The following is a 22566-nucleotide window of genomic DNA, read 5'->3' on the forward strand; positions in this document are numbered from 1 at the left end:
CCTTATTCACAATCAAGTATGTTTAAGGCTGTGGCTACTTTATAGGTACAAATGTCTTTATCAGGACATTAATGTGCACCAAACCCCTCTCCATAAAAGCAGTCATAAACAACAATCTCTTCTAAGCTGTCACGGAAGCTACTGTGTTTGTAATAGAACCATTCATCTAAGAGACAGTTGCCAAAGCCCGTCTCAACACAATAGCAAGCAAGTCAGTGCACAGAAGGCAGACCCAGGGAAGAGGGCAGGCACAGAGTGAGTAATTAGGACTTTTGTAAATGGCTGGGGGGCGGGGGGGGGGGGGAACTCAGCTTATTAACATATGTTCAAAGTTACCCTGGATGCTGCAAAGCTTTGGGGTGATCAATTACATTTCCCCCAGAGCACTTGCTTTTAAGGTAGCCTAAAAAGTTCCTCCAGCTATTGTAAAAAGAACAGTGTCTATGGAAATTTTTTTTCAGCTAATGACCAATTTCACTGCCTGTAAAGGGGGAACACTGCAACACTACATAACATTTTTTAAAATAAATTAAATGTCCCAGGCAGGAAATTTCACTGTCACACCTTTCAGACTGTATTCTAAAAGGGTAGAAAGGAGAGGGCGTATATCTGATACAGGAAGAGGCTTTAAAGAAATAATATCCATATGGGCTTTGAAGAACGATTTGATTTTATTATTTACCTGGAATTGAAGCATTTGAGAGAAGAAAGGTGGGCAGATGGAATAATCTGCAGTGAAGGCATAGCAGGTAAAAATATCAAGTAAATGAAATATACCCGTGATTAAATCACATGATTATAATCAAATGAGAATTTATAGCACTCTGTAAAGTCTCCAGAGTGTTTTCATACTCTAAAATCCACCCACCTCTGCCTAAAGGCAATGCAAGTACAAGATTACCTGCCAGGAATCTGTTACAAAGAATAACATGGTCATCAAAAAGACTACCGACATTTTTAAAAAGACAGGCCCGCAACCCTCCAGAAATAAAGCATGTCCACCCTAAAGTACAAGTTAAACGATTAATATTGGCTCAGCAAAGATGTGGATCCTGTTCATTCTGGTGTAGCAGCTTGCTGTGAACATGTGGACACTGGAAGAATGGATTTAAAGGCTTTCCTCTCTCTCTCCCATCACCATTTTACCACAATACGTGAACATCAGAATAATGCCACTGTTAGTCTGGACAGCTGACTGACAGGTCCAACTGACTGGGCACCTGTCGAACTCCTGGACCAGTGTCCTAAAATGTATAATAAGAACACCCTGCCCTGCTTCCTGGCCCCAGCACCACCACTCTCTAACCACCTGTCTCCCCAGATCGGTGCCTCGGCCACGAACCCATGGAAGGGACAGCTTGTTGGCACCAGCTCCTCTCCCAGCACCACTCTCCTGCCCACCAGGACCTTGCAGTGGCCCCCCCAACTTAACCCCTGCTGAACATCACACCAATGTCGACCTGGACGATATGACTTGTTTCTCATTCTTGGTATTTTCCACATTTTTCTTTAATGAGTATTTCTTACTCAGAATCAGAGGAAAAAATAAACTATATAATTATTTTTCCCTCTAATTCCAAAAGTAACATATGTTCACTATTTCACAGAACTCCATTACTACAGAAATATATAATAGACACAGAGTTCCCCATAAACCCATCCACCTGCAGCAACTGCTATTCATGTTGTAAATTCCTTCAGATTTTTTTCTATGACCTTAACCACATAGCACACTTATATGTTTTAATTTACTGAGTTGAGTGTTCTCTAGGATAGGCCCTCTACTACAGAGATCAGCAGAACACTATCATAATAACAATAATTTGTAAAATGACCACTTTAAACACTTACTACCAAAGGAATGGGATGCATTTAAATAACAATGGTATTAAGAAATTAAGACACACTCTCTAGTGAAATGCTACAGAGAGAGGAACTGAAGCTCTAGCCCTAGGTGGACGTCAGCGGGGGTAGACGAGAGAGACAGCGTTGGAACCCAGGGCCGTGCAGCTAAAAACGTGCACATCCGTGAGTCCAGTGGAAGCTACTGGTATGGGGCCTGCCCAGTCTCTGCCGGCAACAGGCTCCCACTGGTCCCTTCCATCAGCTGTGACTCTGACCCAGTCAAGTTTGCCCTGATCTCCCCTCTCCAGTACCTTCTTTGGCAGAAACTCTGAAATGTTTCTGCCAAAGTACCTCCCTTAACCAAACACCCCTCTACCTAGGCTAGGCAACTTAATCCTGAGTGACTGCTCCAAAATATCCTTTCTTACCTTTCTAGTGTGCCATGAACAGGGGGGCTTAACCTCAGAAAAGCAGTATTTTTAGAATTCAGTTCAAAATACTTTCTCATACATAATTGCATTTTCTCTCAACATTGCTGAGAGGTATGGAGAAATATGTTGATTTCCTCGCCCCATTCTACAGATGATGGCAACAAGGCATAGATACATCGCAAATAGGTATAGTTTTAGGGCAGCCAAAGAATTGGGGAGGAGGAAGGCAGAGAATGTGAGCAATTTCTTGTGACCCCAATGTTCCTTTTGCCAGATTGTTCTGCCACCTGCTCTTTACTAGGCCCATGCCATTCATATCAGTATCAAACTCTTCCCATTCATATCCATGGGGTCATGTCCTCCTCAAAGAAATCCCCCCACTAACTGGTTACTTTGGTAGGTTTATTTGCAAATTCACAGTTCACTACTGTGGACTTCAACATCAACGTATCATCCAATCAATGCTGATGAGCCTCACCACATCTTACTTCCTTGTCTCCAGTGGCCATCACCCACGTTCATATCAGTTGACCACATTTGCGGCCACACCTTGAAACTCGTCACTTGAAATCTCTCCACCTCTAACCTCAGATGCTTCCTCTCCTGTGCATGACCACAGCCTCCTGTCCCGCCACCTCTCCTACGTGTGCACAGCCTCTGAGTAGCACATGTCACGACCTGTCGGCCCCTCCAGCTTCACCTTGTCCCTGTCCCTACCTAAGCTGGTGCAAGCACGCACTCACTAGCACCTTGGTGTCTCAGGTCCCAAGCCTTGACATTGTCAAAATATGGATAAACCAATAATCCCCTGGCAGAAAAAAATATATATATCACATAATAACGCCAGTGGGTTCCCCCAAAAGTAACGTGCTCCACCTTGTACAAAAATTAACTCAAGACAGATCATAGACTTAAATGTAAAACATAAAACCAGAAACCTTTCAGAACAAAACATAGAAGAAAATCTTCAGGATCCAGGGCTAGGCAATGAGTTCTTAAGACTTGACACTAGAAGTACAATGCACAAAAAGGAAAATTAATCCATTGGATCTCATCAACATTTAAAACTTTTACTCTGTGGAAGCCCATGTGAAGAAGATGGAAAGATAGGCTACAGACAAGGAGAACATATTTGCAAACCACGTATCTGACAAGGGACTCATATCTAAAATAAAGAACTCCCAAAACTCAACAGTAAAAATATAAATAATCCAACTAAAAAAGGGACAAAAGACATGAACAGACATTTCACTGAAGAGAATATACTGATAGCAAATAAGCACATGAAGAGACGTTCCACATCATTAGTCATTAGGGAAATGCAGTTTAAAACCACATGGGATATCACCACACACCTATCAGAATGGCTAAAACAAACACTACTGATACCACCAAATGCTGGTGAGGATGCAGAGAACCTAGATTGCAAGTGAGAATGTAAAATGGTACAGCTGCTCTGAAGAACACTTGAGCAGTTTAAAAAAAAAAAAGAAACAACAACTGAAGGCACAACTACCATTTGACCCAGCAATGCATTTATCCCACTGAAATGAAAACTTATGTTCACACAAAAATCTGTATATAAATGGTCATAGCAGCTTTATGTGTAATAGCCAAAAACTAGAACCAACCCAGATACCCTTGAACAGGTGAATGGGTAAATACACTGTGGTACATACACACTAGGGAACCACTCAACAATCAAAGGAGCAAACTACTGATACACACACAACCTGGATGAATCTCCAGGGAATTACGATGAATGGGAAAAAGCCAATCCCAAAAGGTTACATACAGTATGATTTCACTAGATAACATGTTTGAAACGACAACATTTTAGAAACAGAGAATAACTAATGGTTGCTAGGAGGTAGGGATAAAGTCAGGGGAAGCAGGACAGCATTGGGTATGGTTATAAAAGGGCAATCCTGGGGATCCCTGTGGTGTTGGAACTGTTCTGTATCATTGCGGTGTGGATACACAAACCTACGCAGGTGATAACATTGTACAGAACTTAATAAAACACACACACACACACACACACACACATTCACAAATGAGTACAAGTAGAACTGGGGAAATCTGAATAAGATCAGTGGATTATATCAACATTAATATCCTCATTATGATATTATACTACGGTTTTGCAAAATGTAACCACTGGGGGGAAATGGGCAAAGTGTACAAAGGATCTTTGTATTTTTTCTTACAATGGCATGTGAATCTACAATTATCTCAATAAAAATTTCAATTAAAAGAAGAAAGTAATGTTCTCCAACTTCTCTCAGGCCCTCCTTCCACGGCTCAGCAATTCTTCTACTCACCCCTGTCCGTCCATATCCCATTCCCCCACAGTATCTCTACTATGCTTGCTCTATTTTTCAAAAGCCCATAAGCCACCTCAGCTCACATGGCCTTACTTCTCATCTGAAGAAAGGAATCACTATGCCCTCCCTGGGCCCTCTACCTGGACCCTTCTCCTGCCATTATGCATCAGAGTAAAAGAAGCCCTACTCCTTTTAAAGTCTCTTCCTGGTTCTATTCCATCATATACATCCTCAATTACATATATTTTCTCCCCTACTAACCAAATGACCAAGTCTCTCCCCTGTCCTAAAATAAGTCTTCCTTTAACTTTTTATGCCCTTCAAGATACTACCTCATGGCTCTTCCTGTATATGGCAAACCTGGGCCATGGTAATGTTCCCTCTCCGTACACAGGGAGCATAAACTGAATAATGTAGCTCATTTCCTGTACCCAAACTTTGTAAGGACTGTTTCAAATGTCAGTCTCATTCCCTCCTCATTTGTTTCTTTTACCACCTCTAAAAATGTGGCCCTGTCCTCTTGGACCCAGGCTGTAGCTTAGCCCAGTGGCTCTCAAACCTGGCTGATCACCCAAATCACTCAGGGAGCTTTTAAAAACACAGATTCCCAGACCACACTCTCAGAGATTCTGATTCAACTGGTTTGAGTCCGTTTTTGTTATGTCTCTTTTTTTGAGCTTCTCAAGTGCTTCTGCTGATGATGGTCAGACTTGGGAACCACTGATGGGTCTCCCTTTTTCTTAAAAAGGCAATCTCTTTACTCTCCCACAAATACAGACACTCCATTTAAAATCCATCCCCATTTCACCACAATACACGTGAGCCTGCGCATATCCCCCATTCTCATCCCTTCTCTGCTGATGAGCCCCCAAACTACCCCTGCAACTCCAACCTGCCTGAGCTCCAAGCAGGAATTTCCAAACACCACAGATCATCCTCATCTGGATGGCCACCCAGTACACCTCCAGCACATAACAAAATTCAACTCCTCATTCCTCTCCTCTCTACAAACTGCTTCTCTTGTCTCCACTCCCCATCCTTTTGATAGTCCCATTGTCCTCCCCATCACCCAGAAGCAGAACCCTGGAATCATCTTCAACTCTATCTTCTCTTTCACAGATCAGATCTGGTCAGCCAATCCTGTTGGTTCGACCTCTGAAACTTCTCTGCCAGCACCGTCAGTACCGTAGTTTAGGCTCAGCCTCTCCCACTGGCCTACTGCAATAGTCATCTAACTTCTCTTCAAGCCTTCAGAGTTGGCTTTGTCACACCCAGGCTGAGTCACATCACCTCTCCTGAAAACATGCCATGGTTTCCCTTTGTCCCCAGGATGAGCACCGGACACCATGGCATGGCACTTAAGGCCCTCCGCGATGCAGTGCCAGCCCACATTTCTAGGTTCATCTGCCATCTCCCTCCAGGATACACCCTCAATTCTAAGAGCACCAGAGCTGGGTCCTTTCAGGACTCTATGCCTTTATCATGCTGCTCCCTTAGGCCTGAATGCCTTTCCCCTTCTCTCTCTCCCCACAGTAGCAAATGTGAACCTAGGCTTCAGAAATCCCTTGAAGTTAATATGCAACAATTCTATAACTGTGCACAAGCATGCATTTTTTTGGAGAAGAGATCCACAACTTTCTATAGATTCTCAAAGGGGGTCTGTAATCCAAAGTAAGTTTAAAAGCAAAAAACAAAATTTTTTTTAATGAAAAAAAACAAAAAACACTAAGTGGCCTTTTCCCATTGAAAGTTAGTTCACCAAGTCTGTCTCTCAGACTCTGACTCTTCCAGCCTTTTGCATTTTCAAATATAGACATGCGCATTCCCCAATCATAAACAATCATACTTTCTACTGCCCTACCACTGAGCCATATATATCTCTAGTACAGAATATACTTCCTTCCATGTCAATATTGTAGTTAGTTGTCTTAACTGGCTTGTTGTATCAAGCTGACTTTCAAATGTCAACTCAACGACTTATTTACTGTGGCCTTGAGCAAGTCACTTGACCTTGGTGGGCCTCAGCTTCCTAGGCTATAAAACAGGGATCGTCAGGGTAACCTACATCATTGGGTTGTTCTGAGGAGTAAACAAGACGACGCATTCTAAAGCAATGAGAAAGCGCCTAGCACACAGTAAGTGGTCAAACAGGTCAGCTTTCTTAATTATTTTACATCTGTAGTCCCCACTCACAGGCGAAGCACAGTACCGGCCCTTTCACATCTGTAGTCCCCACTCACAGTGGAAGCACAGTACAGGCCCTCACTGAATGACTCACGAGTCCATGTCTTCCCGAACCCCAGTGCTCATCCATTGCCACAGAAAGCTGTTGAAAAGCGTAAGTTTCCAACTTGGTAATAATTTAACATTCTCTCTCTTATTTTTTTTTCTCCCTTATGACCAATTCTTGAGCCATCCTAATTAGCTATTTTTTACCTGGATTGCACAAAGAGGGCTCACACCTTGTGCATAAACCTTTGTAGGTCAGACCCCCACTATGTTAAACTTCCCAGTCCAAACACTGATGACGTTGGCTTTGCTATTCTCACAGGAACCAAACTATTTCAAAATCCCCCATTACTCATGTGTTCTGAGGATCCCAGAATTAACCCTTGTTCTGCTGCTGTGCCTATGTGGGTAGAAATCCTTCCTACGTCTTGAACTAACATTTGCCAACACACAGAGCAAAAACCAGCATTTCTTCCTTCTTAGTCTAGGAAGACCATTAAATATACAAACACACCTTTCCCTCTCTTTTTTTTTTCTGTTTTCTCCCTTCCTTTCTAGTCAGCTCCTCTCGGGGCTCGGAGGTTTACTTACTCACCTTTCTTTATTTTAAATAATAACTCACACATGCATATATTCAGCATCCATCACTGATACCTTCTCTGTCCAGCAAGACAGGGTGGGGCCCCTGCCTTACGGAGCTTCTAGCCTGTTCTAAGGGTACAGCGCTTTGTCCTTCACATTTCTAGCAAATTCACTTGAAATAATATCCCAAATCACAGGTAAGACAGAAAGAGGAAATCAAAGATGCCACATGGCATTCAGATAGAGAACTAGGAAGAACAAGTTCAGCTCAGGCCCCAAGGCTCACTCTCCCAAGGCCTGGAGATCCTACAGGGCTCAGATTCTACAGCCATTTCCACATCAGGGCTTCTGGGGCCTCCACAGAGGTAGACCACCTTCCTGGTCCCCATAGAAATGATGTGAAAGTACCCTGTCTTACAAAGGGACGACTCTGCATTGCCTTGACCAGTTCTTCAGATCAGGAAGAGCCTGGGGACCTCAGATGTCAGCCTCTTTGCCTGCACTGACTAACTGGTGCACACTTGTGCCTGCTTCTGTGCACTCCTTCTGAGGTCCCCTTGTCAGTTCTGCCACCACCTCACTGAAGCGGCCCCTTCTCTCTTCTGTCTTGCACTTCTATGAAGTAAGCAAAAGAGGCAAGTCCGACTCCTGTGCTCCCCTGGCTGGGAGGGCTCAGGTCAGCAACTGGGGAAGACCAGCCAGGGAGGACTGGCCCAAAGATACCTGCCTCCTCATCTTTTCTATGCCTCACAACTCAGCTCTCTAGGGCTGACCAGTAGGCCTGGCAACCCAGCAAGAAAGTGGGGGCACCCCTGGAGCTCTCCTAAGCAAGGACCCTGAAGATATCTGCTCATAAAAGGAGAAAGCAATTGTCCAGCAATTGCTCTGCCCAAGCTGCCTGTAGGATCCTAGGGCACCAGAATCTTCCAGACATCTTTCTGGCCACTACAAAGGCCAGCCTTATGATCTAGGATCATCCCCGCTGCGATATTCGAGAAGCTTTCTTCCTGCCAGCATTGGGCCAGGTGCCCTGGACATTGGTGGCCAAGAACAGGCTTCAAAAGGCTAAGTGGAAGGTGAACCTCTTCAAAGGGGTCTCAGACTTCCCAGAAAGCTCTGGCACACAGCCCTAACCTCAGGCCAGTGCTTCCTGCAAATGAACTTGTGATGGCTCCATGAGGGCAGGGACTGTCTGTCTGGCTCGCTGCTGTATCCCTGACAACCCCTAGTACGGGGCTGGAATACAGGCGGTACTCTCAATGCTGACTTGTTGAATTCACTTATAATGACCTCCAGCAAGGAAGGAATGAAAGCACAGTGGAAAGAGTCCGGGTTTGGGAGTCAGACAGAGCTGGTTTTGAAAGCATCCAGCTATACCATTTATACCGGTCATGCACAAGCCACTTTATCCCTTTTAGACTCAGCTTCCTCATCCATAAAGTGGGAATCACAATACCCACCTCAAAATGCTGTTGTGAGCATGAGACGGAAGTTTTATGCAAAGCCTTTAACCCAGCTATGGGCAGAGAGCACTTCTTTATTTTCACTTCAGAAACACTGATTAACTCTCACTGTATGCCAGACACTGTTCAAACGTGGTAGGGGGATCCCAAACCACAACAAGTTCATTTAATTCTTAAAACAATCCTGTGAAGGAAGATCTATCTAAATCTCTCTTGCAGTTGAAGAAATGGAGGCACAGAGAGGAAAAGCAACTTGCCCGGGGTCTGATGTCTAGAAGAGGCAGGGCCAGGCTTCATATCAATTCCAAAGTTCAAAATTTAAGGTGCTACACTGCGTGTCTCTGAGGCAAGCAGCCAGTGAATGTTAGCTCCGGTCCCTAACTTGATTATGAGAGATGTTTGACCACACTGCCTGACTAGGGTTTTCAAGTGCAACAGAAAACACATCCAGACATTCCCATGATTCACTGTTTTGTTCTGTCTTGTTTTAAGCTGTGACCTGCTCCTGTGAAATTCAATCCCAGACAACTCTGCTGATCAAGAACATCTCTGCCATCTTGTCCTCCTGCTCTCTACTCCACAACTATCTACCAGAGAAAGAGACACACAGCTATGTAAAAATAAGAAAAAGAAAGGAAAAAGAAAACACAGAGAAGAGAGGGAGTGAGCTTGCAGCCTCTCAAGAACAGTCAAAGAAGTCTCACCCTCCTTCTAATAATCCCTAAGAACAACTGCTTACCCATAGGGTACCGCAGGCAGAAATAATCTGTCCACGTGGAGACCAACCATATAAAGGCTCCGCCTCTCCACAGACCCAGGTAGCATAGGGAAAATTAAGCCATCTTTTCTAATGGCCCAAACCTCAACGTAAAGAGAGCTTTCCATTTTCCCCCTCTGTAAGATTGCATTTGCCCTACTGTCAACCGCGGCGGAGATTTCATTACCAAAATAAATCAGCACTGCACTTGACCTTGCTTCTCCAAAGGCTCAGGATTAGTGACATCACAATACTCTACAGATGCTCAGAAATACCGGAATAACCCCCTCAAGACAAAAACACTTGGTATTTCACTAGAAGGCATTAAATTATTTTGATTTTACTCCATGGAATCCAAAATGCTTTCAATGTTTTCATTTCCAAAATGCTTAAGAGAAAAAGCATGCTCTTAGGACCTTCAGAAACCTCGACTCCTGGTCTGGTTTGTGTCCTGATTCACGTGTGCTAAGATGGGGAACAGGCCGGAAGCCAAGGAACAGTAGCTCTGGTCCCACACTGCTCACATGACTCAATTCCCGAGTGGCTAGGGCCTCACTGTGGAGGCTCCCAAATCAACCTTCTCTCGCCCTCAAAGTTACAGGCAGGTCCCGTGCAGCTCTCAGGCACCTGGGCTAGCTTCTCTGAAGGGATCCAGTCTCCATTTCCCATAGATCTGATAACCACCATGTTTCCCTTCCAAAGCAACAGTAGAAGCAAAGCTCCTCCACGCTGGCCAAAGAGAGGGAGTTGAAGGGGATGTTTTCTCCCCAAGGCAGTGGCCTAGACATGGGGGTGGCTTCAGGGCCACTGCAGCAAATCCATCTCTTGCACCCCTAACCAGGACACATGACCTTGCAGTTGTAATTCCTAATGCTACTCGCTCAAAATGACTGCCCAATTTTAAATCAGGCTGGTCACCAACACAGTCAATAAATGTAACTAACGTGGATTTCAGGAAAAAGAGAATCCATGCGTCAAGAACACACGCTCTCAGGAAGCACTCAGAATCTGATTACTTTCAGTATTAAAGACATGCTCCACAACTAGCGCCACATTTGTCAACAGACTGATCACACTTACTGAAGTACAAGTCACAAAATCCAGCATCATACAATATACACGCCCCAAGGACCACGGATATCATCTACTTTACCCTCATTTTGTACAGGGGAGAAAACTCAGACACAGACCAAGGGTAGGATTGTTCAAGTTCACTGTGGGTAGACAGCTCAAATCCAAAGCTTCTCACAATTCTTTTTCCTAGTCTGCTGCCTTTGACCCCCAATTACCAACAAGAGTTCTTTCACAAATTATTTTCACAAAAAAATTAGTTCAATCTACCATGGCTGCCACCTAAAAAGGAAAATCAATGGAAAAAAACAAAACAAAACTGGAGTTGAAAAGAATAACTCTGGCTTTGAATTATGTTCTTATTCCGAGCCCAAAAACCTGCTTCCTAAAGGGACAGCTCCTTTCCCAGTATTCCCAGTGAGAAATGAAAGGCAGTAGTTCTTCCCAACCAGCATGTCCAACACTAGGCCAGTATTTTAGATTAAAACAATTTCTGGGTAAACAAATGGGTGTTGGTACAAGGTAGAATGGCTCGAAGCCACCTTCACCACTCCTAGTAAAATCAGCTTCAAAGAAGGCTCAAAGATTAAAGTGCTTTTCTCTGCCTTTAAAATGGGGAAGTTGTATTTTTAGGTATGAAAACAAGACCCTGAAAGCAAATAGCCAGGCTGAGGAAGGGTAGCCCAGGAAAGATACAAGCACACAGAAAATCGAAGGCCCTGAAACTTTCTACCCACAGCAGCTGAGATGTTTCATCCCGAGTCCATTTCACCAGACACGAAGAAGCTTCTTTGGCTACAAAGGATCACATGAGAACATAAAACAAATACTGAAGGTTTACGTTCTCTTTCTCTCCTGTGTGTGTGACACCGACTGGCCAAGAGAGAGAGACTCTAATGCTGCAGGAAGCAAAATTTTCCTTGTTTCCATTACATCATCCAAATTGGAGAGGGGTAGGGCAGGGTGGGGGGCACAGCTGGTGGCAGCTGCACCACCATCTGCTTTCTCCTCAGCAGTGGGTGCTAGTTTGAGCTGCAGCCTCCTACGGCTCCTGATAGAGGAGGTGCGGTATTAAAGGTACAACACCCTATTATGGAAAAGCTTTCAAATTATTTAGAAATAAATCACTCCCATGATAAGTTAACAACCTCCGGTAGGCTGCTGAGCTGGTTCTCTTTGAGTTTAGGTTATTTGTTTGCATCTCTTTAGACTCAGCCACAGTGCAAACTGTCAACTTAACGTGCCCAATTAGACAAGCAGAATGTATGTGCAACCACCTGCCATCTGCTTCCCAAAAGGTAAGCAGGCAGAAAGTACAGGTCAGCAGCTGGAAGCCTTTACAGCAGGTGCAGGGAAGGTCCAAACCCAGTGTGCAAGCCCCAGACTAGTGGATGGGTGCTTGCTGCCACCTTTGGCATCCCCAGCCATCTGGTCAACTGGTCTCATCCTCTTGGGTGCTCTTAGAGTTTTGAATGCACTGTGAGGGGTCCCCATGTGGAAAGGGAGACTGGTCAGAGTAGCCTGGGGGTCAGTGCCTTGTCTGGCCATTCAACTGCAAATTGGCAACAATGCAGCAAACTGGTGGTTCAAAGGTCTGATCAAGTCCCTGGGCATGTTTTATATGGCCTATACAGGGTTGTGTTTAAAAAAAAAAAAAAAAGAGTACATTTCATATATAAACATCTGTCTTGCTAGATCTGGCAGCACGAGGCCCCATTTCTACGGAGCTCCAGTCAGTTATCTGGAGCTAAGCAGTAGCACTTCCTTTTGATGGGGCGTGCATTCAGAAGAATTAGTCCCCACGTTTGGTGTCTGCATATGCCACTGCAACTACCTCTGTTCCTATCTGGTCCTCGAGAGCTTTTGATATGAAGAAGAAGAAGAAGAAGAAACTCCAGGGAATGATTTCCCAGTGGTCCTTTATTGACTCTCCTCTTCAGTTGAGATTCAGTCCCTTGGATGGCCAACTAAAATTGTACAAAGATCATTCAACCCAATACAAGGAACGGATCTCAGTAGAAGGCTAGCTACGTTGACCCCTTACCACAAAAGCAGGTTGCAGCATTTCAAAGGAGCATTTCAAATCACTTACCATACATCTTGCCTTCATCTGATAAGATGATTTTCCTCCTCCCACATGGTGGATAGATAGCCAAGGCTTCCTGAAAGCTCTGCTCAATATCGGGGCTCCAGACCCCTTCTGCATCATTGTCAATGGGCTTATCTGCAGAGTCACTCATCCTTTCCATGTTTTCGGCAGGGCTCTCACTGCCGCTCCAGCTGCTGGGCTCAATTTTGGCGGTTGGATTTTCCAAGCCGAAGCCTGGAGTCTTTTCAAGAAAATAAACCTAAGAGAGAAATCAAAAGATAGTATGGTAAGGACACGGTAACCATCAACATACTGCTCTTGCTGGTTCTACTGCATACTTTTCAGTCACCAGCTTTGCTTGGAGAATAACTCTTAGGAGAGAATATGGAATTTTGAGATCCAAGTGTCTTTTGTTCCTATGTATCACGTTAGGAACAGAAATAAAACAGCAGGCAGAAGCTGGATAATCTTCACAGATGACAGGAAATTTTCATCTGAGAATAGTACTCACTCTGAATTGCAAGTTCACAATGAATCATGCAAAATTTGCTAAGTACCTACTATCTACCAAGAGCACTTTGCTCGATGATAATCAAATCTCCAGAGCAGAACAAGTTGTTTAAAAGAAAATAAAGTAAAACAAAAGGCGTCTACCTCACTGTGGCAATTAGCACGATAACTCTAAAATGTCAAACCATCCCAGAATTTGTCACTGGGATCGTCAAGATGCAAGATGGCGGCAGAATGGCAGACAGAAGGAGGGAGATTATTTTATCACAAATACTCATTCTACAAACAGCAATGCCAGCAGACCTGGACCTGCTATTCTATAACATTTATCCACAGGGCTTTTTACACTGTACGAGTCAGGTCACTTGGCCACTCTCAGCTTCTAGATTGTAACCCTGAAGCTGGAACCAAGTTGTCCCCAATTCCTGCCTTCCCTGCAACAACTACAAGTGGCCAGCACATCTGCAGAAATGTTTCACACCCACATGAGGCACTTCATCTGGTAGCCTCCTTGGAATTCCTGATCACAGGAAAACTGTGGGGGAGGTTTTCGTTTATTTTTCTGTAGCACTGAAGATTACAGAACCAAAAGAAATCTTTCTCAAAGATTTATTCCCCTTAAATTATGCATGTAACCTATGGTCATAAAGGGATAAGCATTCCAAACAAATGTCAAACTGGCACAAACACCAATGTGAAAATGATCTAATCCAGTACCCCTTGCTGTCTGCACACTAACATATCAATATGCCTTTGTTGAAAAGGCATCAGATCATTCATTCAAAGCCTTCCCCAAAAAGGGGATAAGAATTCCTCCTGGGGACTGATCGGAAGAGGGGAGGCGCAGGGCCTGAGTAGGGAGAGCTTAGTGCGACCACCATTCCACCCCCTTCCGCCGCCTCAAGTCCATGCAACATTACAACAGAGGCGGCCAGGAGGGAAGCAGATGCGGGCAGCGCTACTAGGTACCAGGCACTGCTCTGTATCCCAGAGCAGTCACCTCTGAGAGCCAGCACCTCTGAGAGCCAGCCCTTTCCTTCTCTCTCCCAACTGAACCCCTTTCCCCTGCCTTCCCCCACTGTGTATACCTACAGATCCCAGGTGCAGAAAGTCTGAGGCACAGGAACATTACACAATAAATGGTATAACCAACGGGTGCTTTTGGCTTCGTATCCTGACAGCTTTTTAGATTTGGCAGCACCTGGATAAAGGAAACCCTCAGGTTATCTGCCTTTGAACGCTGCCACTGATCCATCTTTCAAAGAACTTGTCAGCAAAATATTTACTACTTCTTACCAACACATGTACACTGACACAGGACTTTTAAAACTGCCAAATGTTAAAGATATAAATTATGCCACAAGAAAGGGTTTTGTGACTGACCCCCAGATGAACTCTACAATGCCTGCAGTGTGGGCCTTTGAATTCTCAAATTATTACATTTTTTTCTTGGTTGGGATCTAAGAGTCTTATAAAATCCAAGCTGAACTGCACGCTACCCTAGAGTCTAGCTCCAAAGAGGTTTATTAGAGAAATTATAAGAATACGTGTGAACTCTTTGAGTAGTGACTAGCCCGTTCACCTTCTCCCTCTCCACCTTACCCCAAAACTAAACAAAACAAAACAAACAAAACCAGACACATACAAAAACACAGGCCAATTTCTCAGCTCCAGGCAGCTCACAGCAGTAAGACTTCACTCCAGAGAGCCACATTTTAAGATTAAACTGTGTCCAGCGCTCAACCACTATGGTAGAGGGATGGAATCCAGGGGACCAGGGGAACTTTGACTAAAAAGAACATTACCATATAACTGAAAGCCTCAGAGTCTCCAGACCAAAACACAACACCCCTAATTCAATAGCTGAGGTCCCCTCTGACACATGTCATTAACTGGTCATTCAGTCTCTGCATGAACATCACCAATAACAACAACAAAGAACCCACTACCTTCCCAGTATCACCGTCTTTGTACTAACATGTTGAAATTCTTCCATCTATTAGGCTAAAACCCATCTCCTGGTTAACTTCTAACCATTCAGCCTTGAGGTCTATCCATGCCTTGGGGAAGCAAATCTCCACCAAGACACCCATTTAGGTATGACCAGAGCAGCCCCCAGTCTCCTGACCGTGTTCCAGACTAGACACAATTCACATCATCCCTCTTGCCCAGCCCAGTTTGTCCACAACCTTCAATAAATGACACTCAGAGGTGGACTTAGGATCCATAAAACTTCTAAGCTCCCACCCTCCAAGTGCTGTTCCTGAATCCCGACTCTTGATCAATTGGGTTAGGAGCTAAAATCAGGAATTTATATCTATTCTATTAAATTCCATTATTTTTAGCCTTAGCCAGTGGCTCAAAACTGGTAAGATCTTTCTGAATCATAACTGCCAAGCTTAATGTCCTCAGACACCAAACAACTTCTGAAGGTGTTACACACAGGGAGGGTGTTAGACCTGTTTTGTAGAAGTTCCAAAGAAGATTATGGCTCAACATAAGGAAAAATTTCCTGTTAGTTCAACAAGTGGTAGATGGCCTTATAAGACAGGCAGCAGAGTATTACAGACAACCCCTTCAAGTTACCTCTAAAGCTAAGGGTCACAACTCCTTGGTTGTTGGGGAATGCAATATTAACTAACATCAACTGATCCATCATCCACTTAGGAAGCACAGGCGCTGCTCTAAATGCTCACATGTTTTTATTCATTTATTGCAAAGGGAAGAAGAACTCCATGTCCAGGCTCTTGCATTGGGTGAACTGGAGCTCAGCAGGATGGCATTACCTACTCTGGACAAGGGCCAGGACACAGCCCCAGAAGCTACCAGATACATAATCCACAGACTTCTACAGGCCCTTGGTCTTACAACCCAATTGTAAGATGAGGCCCTGTATGGGCAGAGTTTCCAATCACAAGACTAGGAGTGGCTGAGAAAAGCTCCCCGTACTGGATACCAAATTCCATCCCTCAGTTCCCTTCCAGCCCAGCTCAAAATCCACCTCATCCTGGAAACCGTCCTTGTATCTAGTGGCTCTGAGAGAATCAGCCACACATTAGGAGCATCCTAAAAACATGTGGAATTAGTTAACTACCACCCATTCTACCTGGCTTCTGAATGTACAATAACAAGCACCTGCTTATTACCAACAATAAGATCTAATCAAGTGATATACGCATAGAGTATCTGTGCCTGCAGAGTTGATGTCCTCACCTCCTCATACATCCTTTGAGCAAGGGAGCCAACTTTTACTTACTTCAGTAAATGAAGAACGTAGTATTGTGGGGCAAGGGGGGTGGTGGGGGTGGGGGGCGGGTATGGTATTAAGATTCAAACTGATCTGGATTCCAAACCTGTCTCACCCATTAGCCACGCAGCCCAGACTAAATTAGGTAATCTCTAGAGGCTCAGGTTTTAATTTATAAAATGAAAATAATAAATTAAATGCAATCCCAGTGCAGAAAAATCATTAAGTAGTGGAGGGACTCTACCCCATGGAGTTTCCATAAAGATTTAGTGAGATAATGAATGAAGGTGCTCTAATCATCTGAAAAACCATGAACAGATGACGTTTTCAAGTCCATCATCTCTAGACAGTGGTATGGACCTTGTGATGACCAAACACCTACTGATAATGGGATGGTAAAGAAATGAAGGAGCTTCCCTAATGGTTCCCCTTGGGAAATAAGTTTAAAGGATCCTCTTCCTTAAGGTCTTCAGATGTCTAAATGGAAAATTTAAATTGGTAACAAACGCCTGCACTTCTAATGCACACGATCAATAGTTTTCATATTCTTCTGGGAAGTTTCGTTGAAGGGAATAACCCTAAATCTAAACGAATGCCTAAAACAAAAGAGAGAAGGGAAAATGTTGTTGGTTGAAAATGTACTATATATCATGTAGCCCCCATGTGCCTCAGTTTCCATCATTAACACTTTTCTAAAACCTCCTTTTTTCCTGAAACTCTTCCCAGCCATGCTGGAATAAACTCCAAAAAGAAATGTTACCAGTGACCCAAACATTCCTGCTAATAGCCAGCTCCCTAAATGAATCATTCTTTCAGGATTACCCATTTACATTTCAAGACAGGTAACATGAGCACACTGGAATGACATCTTATATGATGAACATTATACATATATGTATGTGTGTGTGTGTGTGTGTATATACACACACACACACATACACACACACACACGTACATACAGTATTCAACCAGCACATATTTTGATTTAAAAGTCTAGGGGAAGAAGGAGGTTAGATGATCAATGCAGGTGCTTCTGACACCAACTCTATCCAAGGGACGTATGCACAAGGGGTAAGACACAGGACACAGGAAGCGCTGCTCCCTTCATCTTAATTCCTGTGGGTCTCTCACAATGTAAGCATCTCACCCACTTAGTGGTGATTTAAGAGCTCTTAAATAAAAGGATTAGTTTTAACTAACCCTCATGATTAGGGAAATGTCACTGAACGTGAGGATCTAAAAAAAAAATCCATAAAGTTTATTTTAGCCAATATCTTCATACGCTGTGAGGAAACGAGAAAAGAGGCGGACTGGAAGTTAGGACTCTGCCTCTACCCGAGTAACCCTGGACCACACAGTATCCGCCATGTGCCTCAGTTTCCACCGTTAACACTGAAGGAAACCAACTTCATCATTCATCGCCTGTGTTTCCAAAGACTACCTATAAGAGAACTTAGACTAAGTTGGTTTGTTATCACTCCCTCCATCCACATCCCAATGTCCTCGAGGGCAAGGACTACTACAGTCACCATAGGTATCCCCTGTGCTAGCACAGTACTTGGCATAATAAATATTCAAAGAAAGAAAAAATGAACCAACAACCAAATGATGTGAACTGAACATTCTTTGATAACAAGATGACTGAACTTATCACCCAAGCTTTCCATGAGAAGGGTCAGAGTTTCAGCTCCTTTCCCATTCCTCACCCTGACTCTGGCCAAGGTTCTAATGAATAATAAGAGCCCCAAAGGAAATCAGCAAATCAGGAAGATGTTAAGAGGACAGACTTATGCCAAGCACAGTTTGGATAACCAAGAGTTAGCTGTCTGATTCAACTTCTTATTAATCACGATTACAGACAACCAAGAGCCCTTTGTGTTAAAGGGACAAATATGGTTTGGGTCTTCTAGGACAGGGGTCCCCAACCCCTGGGCCGCATACCAGGACCAGTCCACAGCCTGTTAGGAACCGGGCCGCACAGCAGGAGGTGAGCAGCAGGCAAGAGAACAAAGCTTCATCTGCCGCTCCCCATCGCTCACATTACCGCCTGAACCATCACCGCCCCACACCCCGCCCCACACCCCGGTCCGTGGAAAAACTGTCTTCCGCGAAACCAGTCCCTGATGCCGAAAAGGTTGGGGACTGCTGACCTACAGGATCGTATTTAATAACTGCACTGCCCGCACTGGGTATTATTCCTACCTTATAAGGTCCAGAGGCCTAAATAAGTTGACCGAAGTCATATATGCTTAATAGTCGTTGCTCCAGATAGAATGCACATTCCATGGGAATACCGGACTGAAACTACATCCTCACTAGACAGCGAGCTGGAGGCTGGATTCCAAAGGGAGAGAATGTAGGCAGTGCTGAATTCTCAGCTCTGTCCACAACTGACACCATGCAGCACAGTCTAATTAATTCCTAATGAATAGTTATGATACTGACTCACCTCCCTGGGTACTTGGGAGGAATGTCAGACACTAATGACGGTTCATCGCTTTTGCATATGTAAATGGGGAGAGCTGTTATTTTCCTACCATTTCAGACACTAGCCAAACTTGCTAACAAGTGGCCTGAGAAATACAGGTGAGGATCGGCAGCCCGATTTTGAAGGCAGTCTCCAGAGAGATGGAACGTCTGCCGTGTAGTCAGTATCAGCCAGGGAGCCTTAGTGTCATACGCTCCAATTGCCAATAGGTTCCCTCTAATTTCAGCAGGAAGGAGCAGATAATTACTCCTTCTCATTTTCGAAAATCACTTCTATATCAACAGGATCCATCAACAAGCCAATACCTCTTCACCAAGACCCCGATGCTGAGCACCCCATCAGAGGTCTTAGCATTACCCTCCTGGGATTCCCTGATTAATTCTCCACTCCATCAGCTCCAAGTACTTGCCCAGGTGACAGCTCGAGAAAGGCTTTGACTGATTTCATGCTATGCGGTTCTGTATTACCAGCCTTTGAGGGAATCACCTTCCCCATCCCCTTAATGAACGTGTTAGCCATTAAGAACAGAAATTCCTGTCTCTTCCTTTCCTCTTCACCACCACCAGGCAAGCTTAATCACTGCTCTCCTTCATCACTGGGCTCCTTCAGAAAGACAAGGCCATACACTCAGGTCCAGGCAATCTATGCCATCTGACCATTCCAAGAGAAGACTTGCACCTGTAAGGGGAGCATGAGCTGGATGACATGACCTGTAGCCCAAGTCATGGATCCCTGGAAGGCGGGTTGTTTAACCTTGGGAAACACGTTTCAAAGCCAGAAACAGAAGCTTCTTTAATGCTCTAAGAGGGAAAAAAGAAAAAAATGCCACAAGAGTTAGCAGTAAGTAGCATTTCAAAAGGAAAATTCCTAAGCCCTTTCCCAGGAATAACAGTCAAAGAAAACCCCCCAAACTAACTCCTCCATTCCAAAAGGTCTGTAGAGTGAACACACATTTCAACTAGACTCACCAATCCTAATGCTTAAACAAAGAAAACAAATACCAGGAAAAGAATACTCCTTAGTCACTAAGTCATGGGTAATGTTACTTTCTTAGTTGGTGAGATTCACCATCAGACTATCATGATGCCTCAGCATTTTAAATGAGTACAAATTAAAAATCAAAAGTAGACAGTTCATATTTTATTTTACTTTTTAAAAAATTTATTTATTTTTGGCTGTCTTCGTTGCTGCACGCAGGCTCTCCCCAGTTGCGGCAAGCGGGGCCCACTCTTCGTTGCAGTGCGCGGGCTTCTCATTGCGGTGGCTTCTCTTTTTGCGGAGCACGGGCTCTAGGCGCGCGGGCTTCAGTAGTTGTGGCACTCAGGCGCATAGTTGTGGCTCATGGGCTCTAGAGCGCGGGCTCAGTAGTTGTGGCACACGGGCTTAGCTGCTCCGCGGCATGTGGGATCCTCCCGGACCAGGGCTTGAACCCGTGTCCCCTGCACTGGCAGGCAGATTCCTAACCACTGCGCCACCGGGGAAGCCCCAGTTTTACTTACTTTTTTTATTTTTTATTTTTGGCCACACCGTGCGGCACGTGGGATCTTAGTTCCCCGACCAGGGATCAAAGCTGTGCCCCCTAGAGTAGAAGCGCGGATTCTTAACTACTGGACCACCAGGGACATCCTGACAGTTCATATTTTAAAAGCTACCAACACATCAGATAAACACATATGCTACGTTTGGTCAGACCCTAAGACAAGCATTTCAAAAGAGTCCATCTCAGCCCCAGGCCAGAAGGAATGCCAAAATGGGCCTCATGCAATCAAGGTGCTGTTCCCTAGGTGGCAAGTCTGTAGGTCATGCCTGGGGCGTCATCCTTCTTACAAAAGCTGGTGGAGACTCACTCGTTACACAGCTCATTGCCGGCCAACTTAATGATATGTTGGCTCTGGACTGACTCCAAGTCCCAGCAGCTGACCTGTCCGGATGCAGCTCCTTTGGCTGATGTGGAATCCTAATTCTGCTGCATTAGGAGTGGCCTTCTCCACTCTACACAGAGAAACGGTCCTGGCCTGCCTTCTCCAGTTTCTACGATTTAGGATGCTTCTCCCATTCTGGCCATGCCTCCATCTACCCTGGATTATTACACAGCATGCTGGGGGAAAGCAGCAACAGGTAAATCCAGAGCTGACTTCTGCTTGGGTCATAAGCCAATCGACAAGGAAAACTGGAACAAGATGGCATTTGAAAGTGCTGAACTGTGAGGTCCAAGCTCTGCTCAGGGTCTTCAACTGGGTACAGTGGCATTCAAATGCTCTCTAAAGACCCAAGGGATCCATGTGACTATCATCATCACCCCATCAGAGAATCCAAAATTTAGGCTCCAACATGCCCAGAAGGAAAAAACTCCTCTTTCCTGCCAACTTAGGGTAACCAAGAACACAATGCACGACGACAAATTTTGTTCCTTTCCATCCTCTCAACCATCAAAAATCATATGTTTACATTTTTGTGTGAGTGTTGGTCTGGCCCATCTTACTTTAAATACCCATTTCTAATGCGTCTGATCATAGAGATACTGATCCCATATCATACATGAGTATTTTCTGAGTCCCAACACATGATCATAAAACTCCTTGGGAGCAGAAACAGAGCTTATGTGACCTCTAGGACCAAGGGCAGTGGCATGTAGCATTAGGACACTGGGTAAAAGAGGGACAGACAGAACAGCAGGTAGAAATATCTGTTCCAGTCCCAGAGTGATTCCACAGTTATCTTAGAGAAAGTGTATTCCAGGGGCTCTGGATAAACTGCTTTTATTGAATTATGCTTTTACGTGATACCATCAGCATACCCAGAAACATCCCATGAATTAGTCACTGGATGTACTCCAAGAAGTTGAGTATGTCCTTCATCACATTACACAGATTGCTCTTTACAAAGGTCCCAATGGAAAGTTCGATAACCAACAAAACACCACGTGTTTTTCACCTCGTGTTCACCCAACTAGCCTTCCTCACTCGCTGCCAAAGAGCACTATAAGCCCCACTGGCAGGCCCCTCGGAGAAAGCATGGTGGTTATATCGTCGGCAAGTTTGGTTTCATTCCCAAACCCACTTTAGGTCCCTACCTCAATCCTCTTCTTTTTCTTCGTTCTTTCCCTGCTTTTTAATTTGTGCTCTTTTACAGCCTTGCAAGCTGCCTTAAATTCATTCTGAAACAGGACAGGGCAGAATCACGAAGGGGAAATGATTTCTGTTTTCTTTTTATTATCTGTTTCAATTCAATATGATAAAAGATTTATTGAAACCCCCCACCCCATGTCTCCCCACCCATGTGCCAGGCACTAGAGAGAGGAAATAAACATGCTCCCCTCCCTGCCCTCAAGGAGCACCCTTCCAGCAGGGAGACAGAAAAGTAGGTTAATTATCCTTCAAGACTTCAAGCCACTCGCTGGGAAGCCACTCCCGCCATGTTCCTGCAGAAAGCACCTTCGCTCCCCAGGACAAACGAACCCTGTCACTCACTGCACAGGAATGATCTGTCTCTGTGGCTGTCAACCCTGTGGGTTTGTGAGAGCTTTA

The 22566-nt window shown here is 44.5% G+C and overlaps 1 protein-coding gene across 1 annotated transcript in view; it reads right to left on the reverse strand.

Moving 5' to 3' along the window:
* TEAD1 (TEA domain transcription factor 1) overlaps positions 1-22566 on the reverse strand; it is a 264328-nt gene that overhangs the window by 166595 nt on the left and 75167 nt on the right. The window contains exon 2 of the mRNA XM_082341601.1: positions 12798-13053. Coding sequence (XP_082197727.1) covers positions 12798-12954 — 157 coding nt within the window. The 5' untranslated portion in view covers positions 12955-13053. The remainder of the gene's footprint in view (positions 1-12797; positions 13054-22566) is intronic.

Source organism: Balaenoptera borealis, assembly GCF_965194805.1.
Source record: "Balaenoptera borealis genome assembly, chromosome: 11".
Lineage (NCBI taxonomy): Eukaryota > Metazoa > Chordata > Mammalia > Artiodactyla > Balaenopteridae > Balaenoptera > Balaenoptera borealis.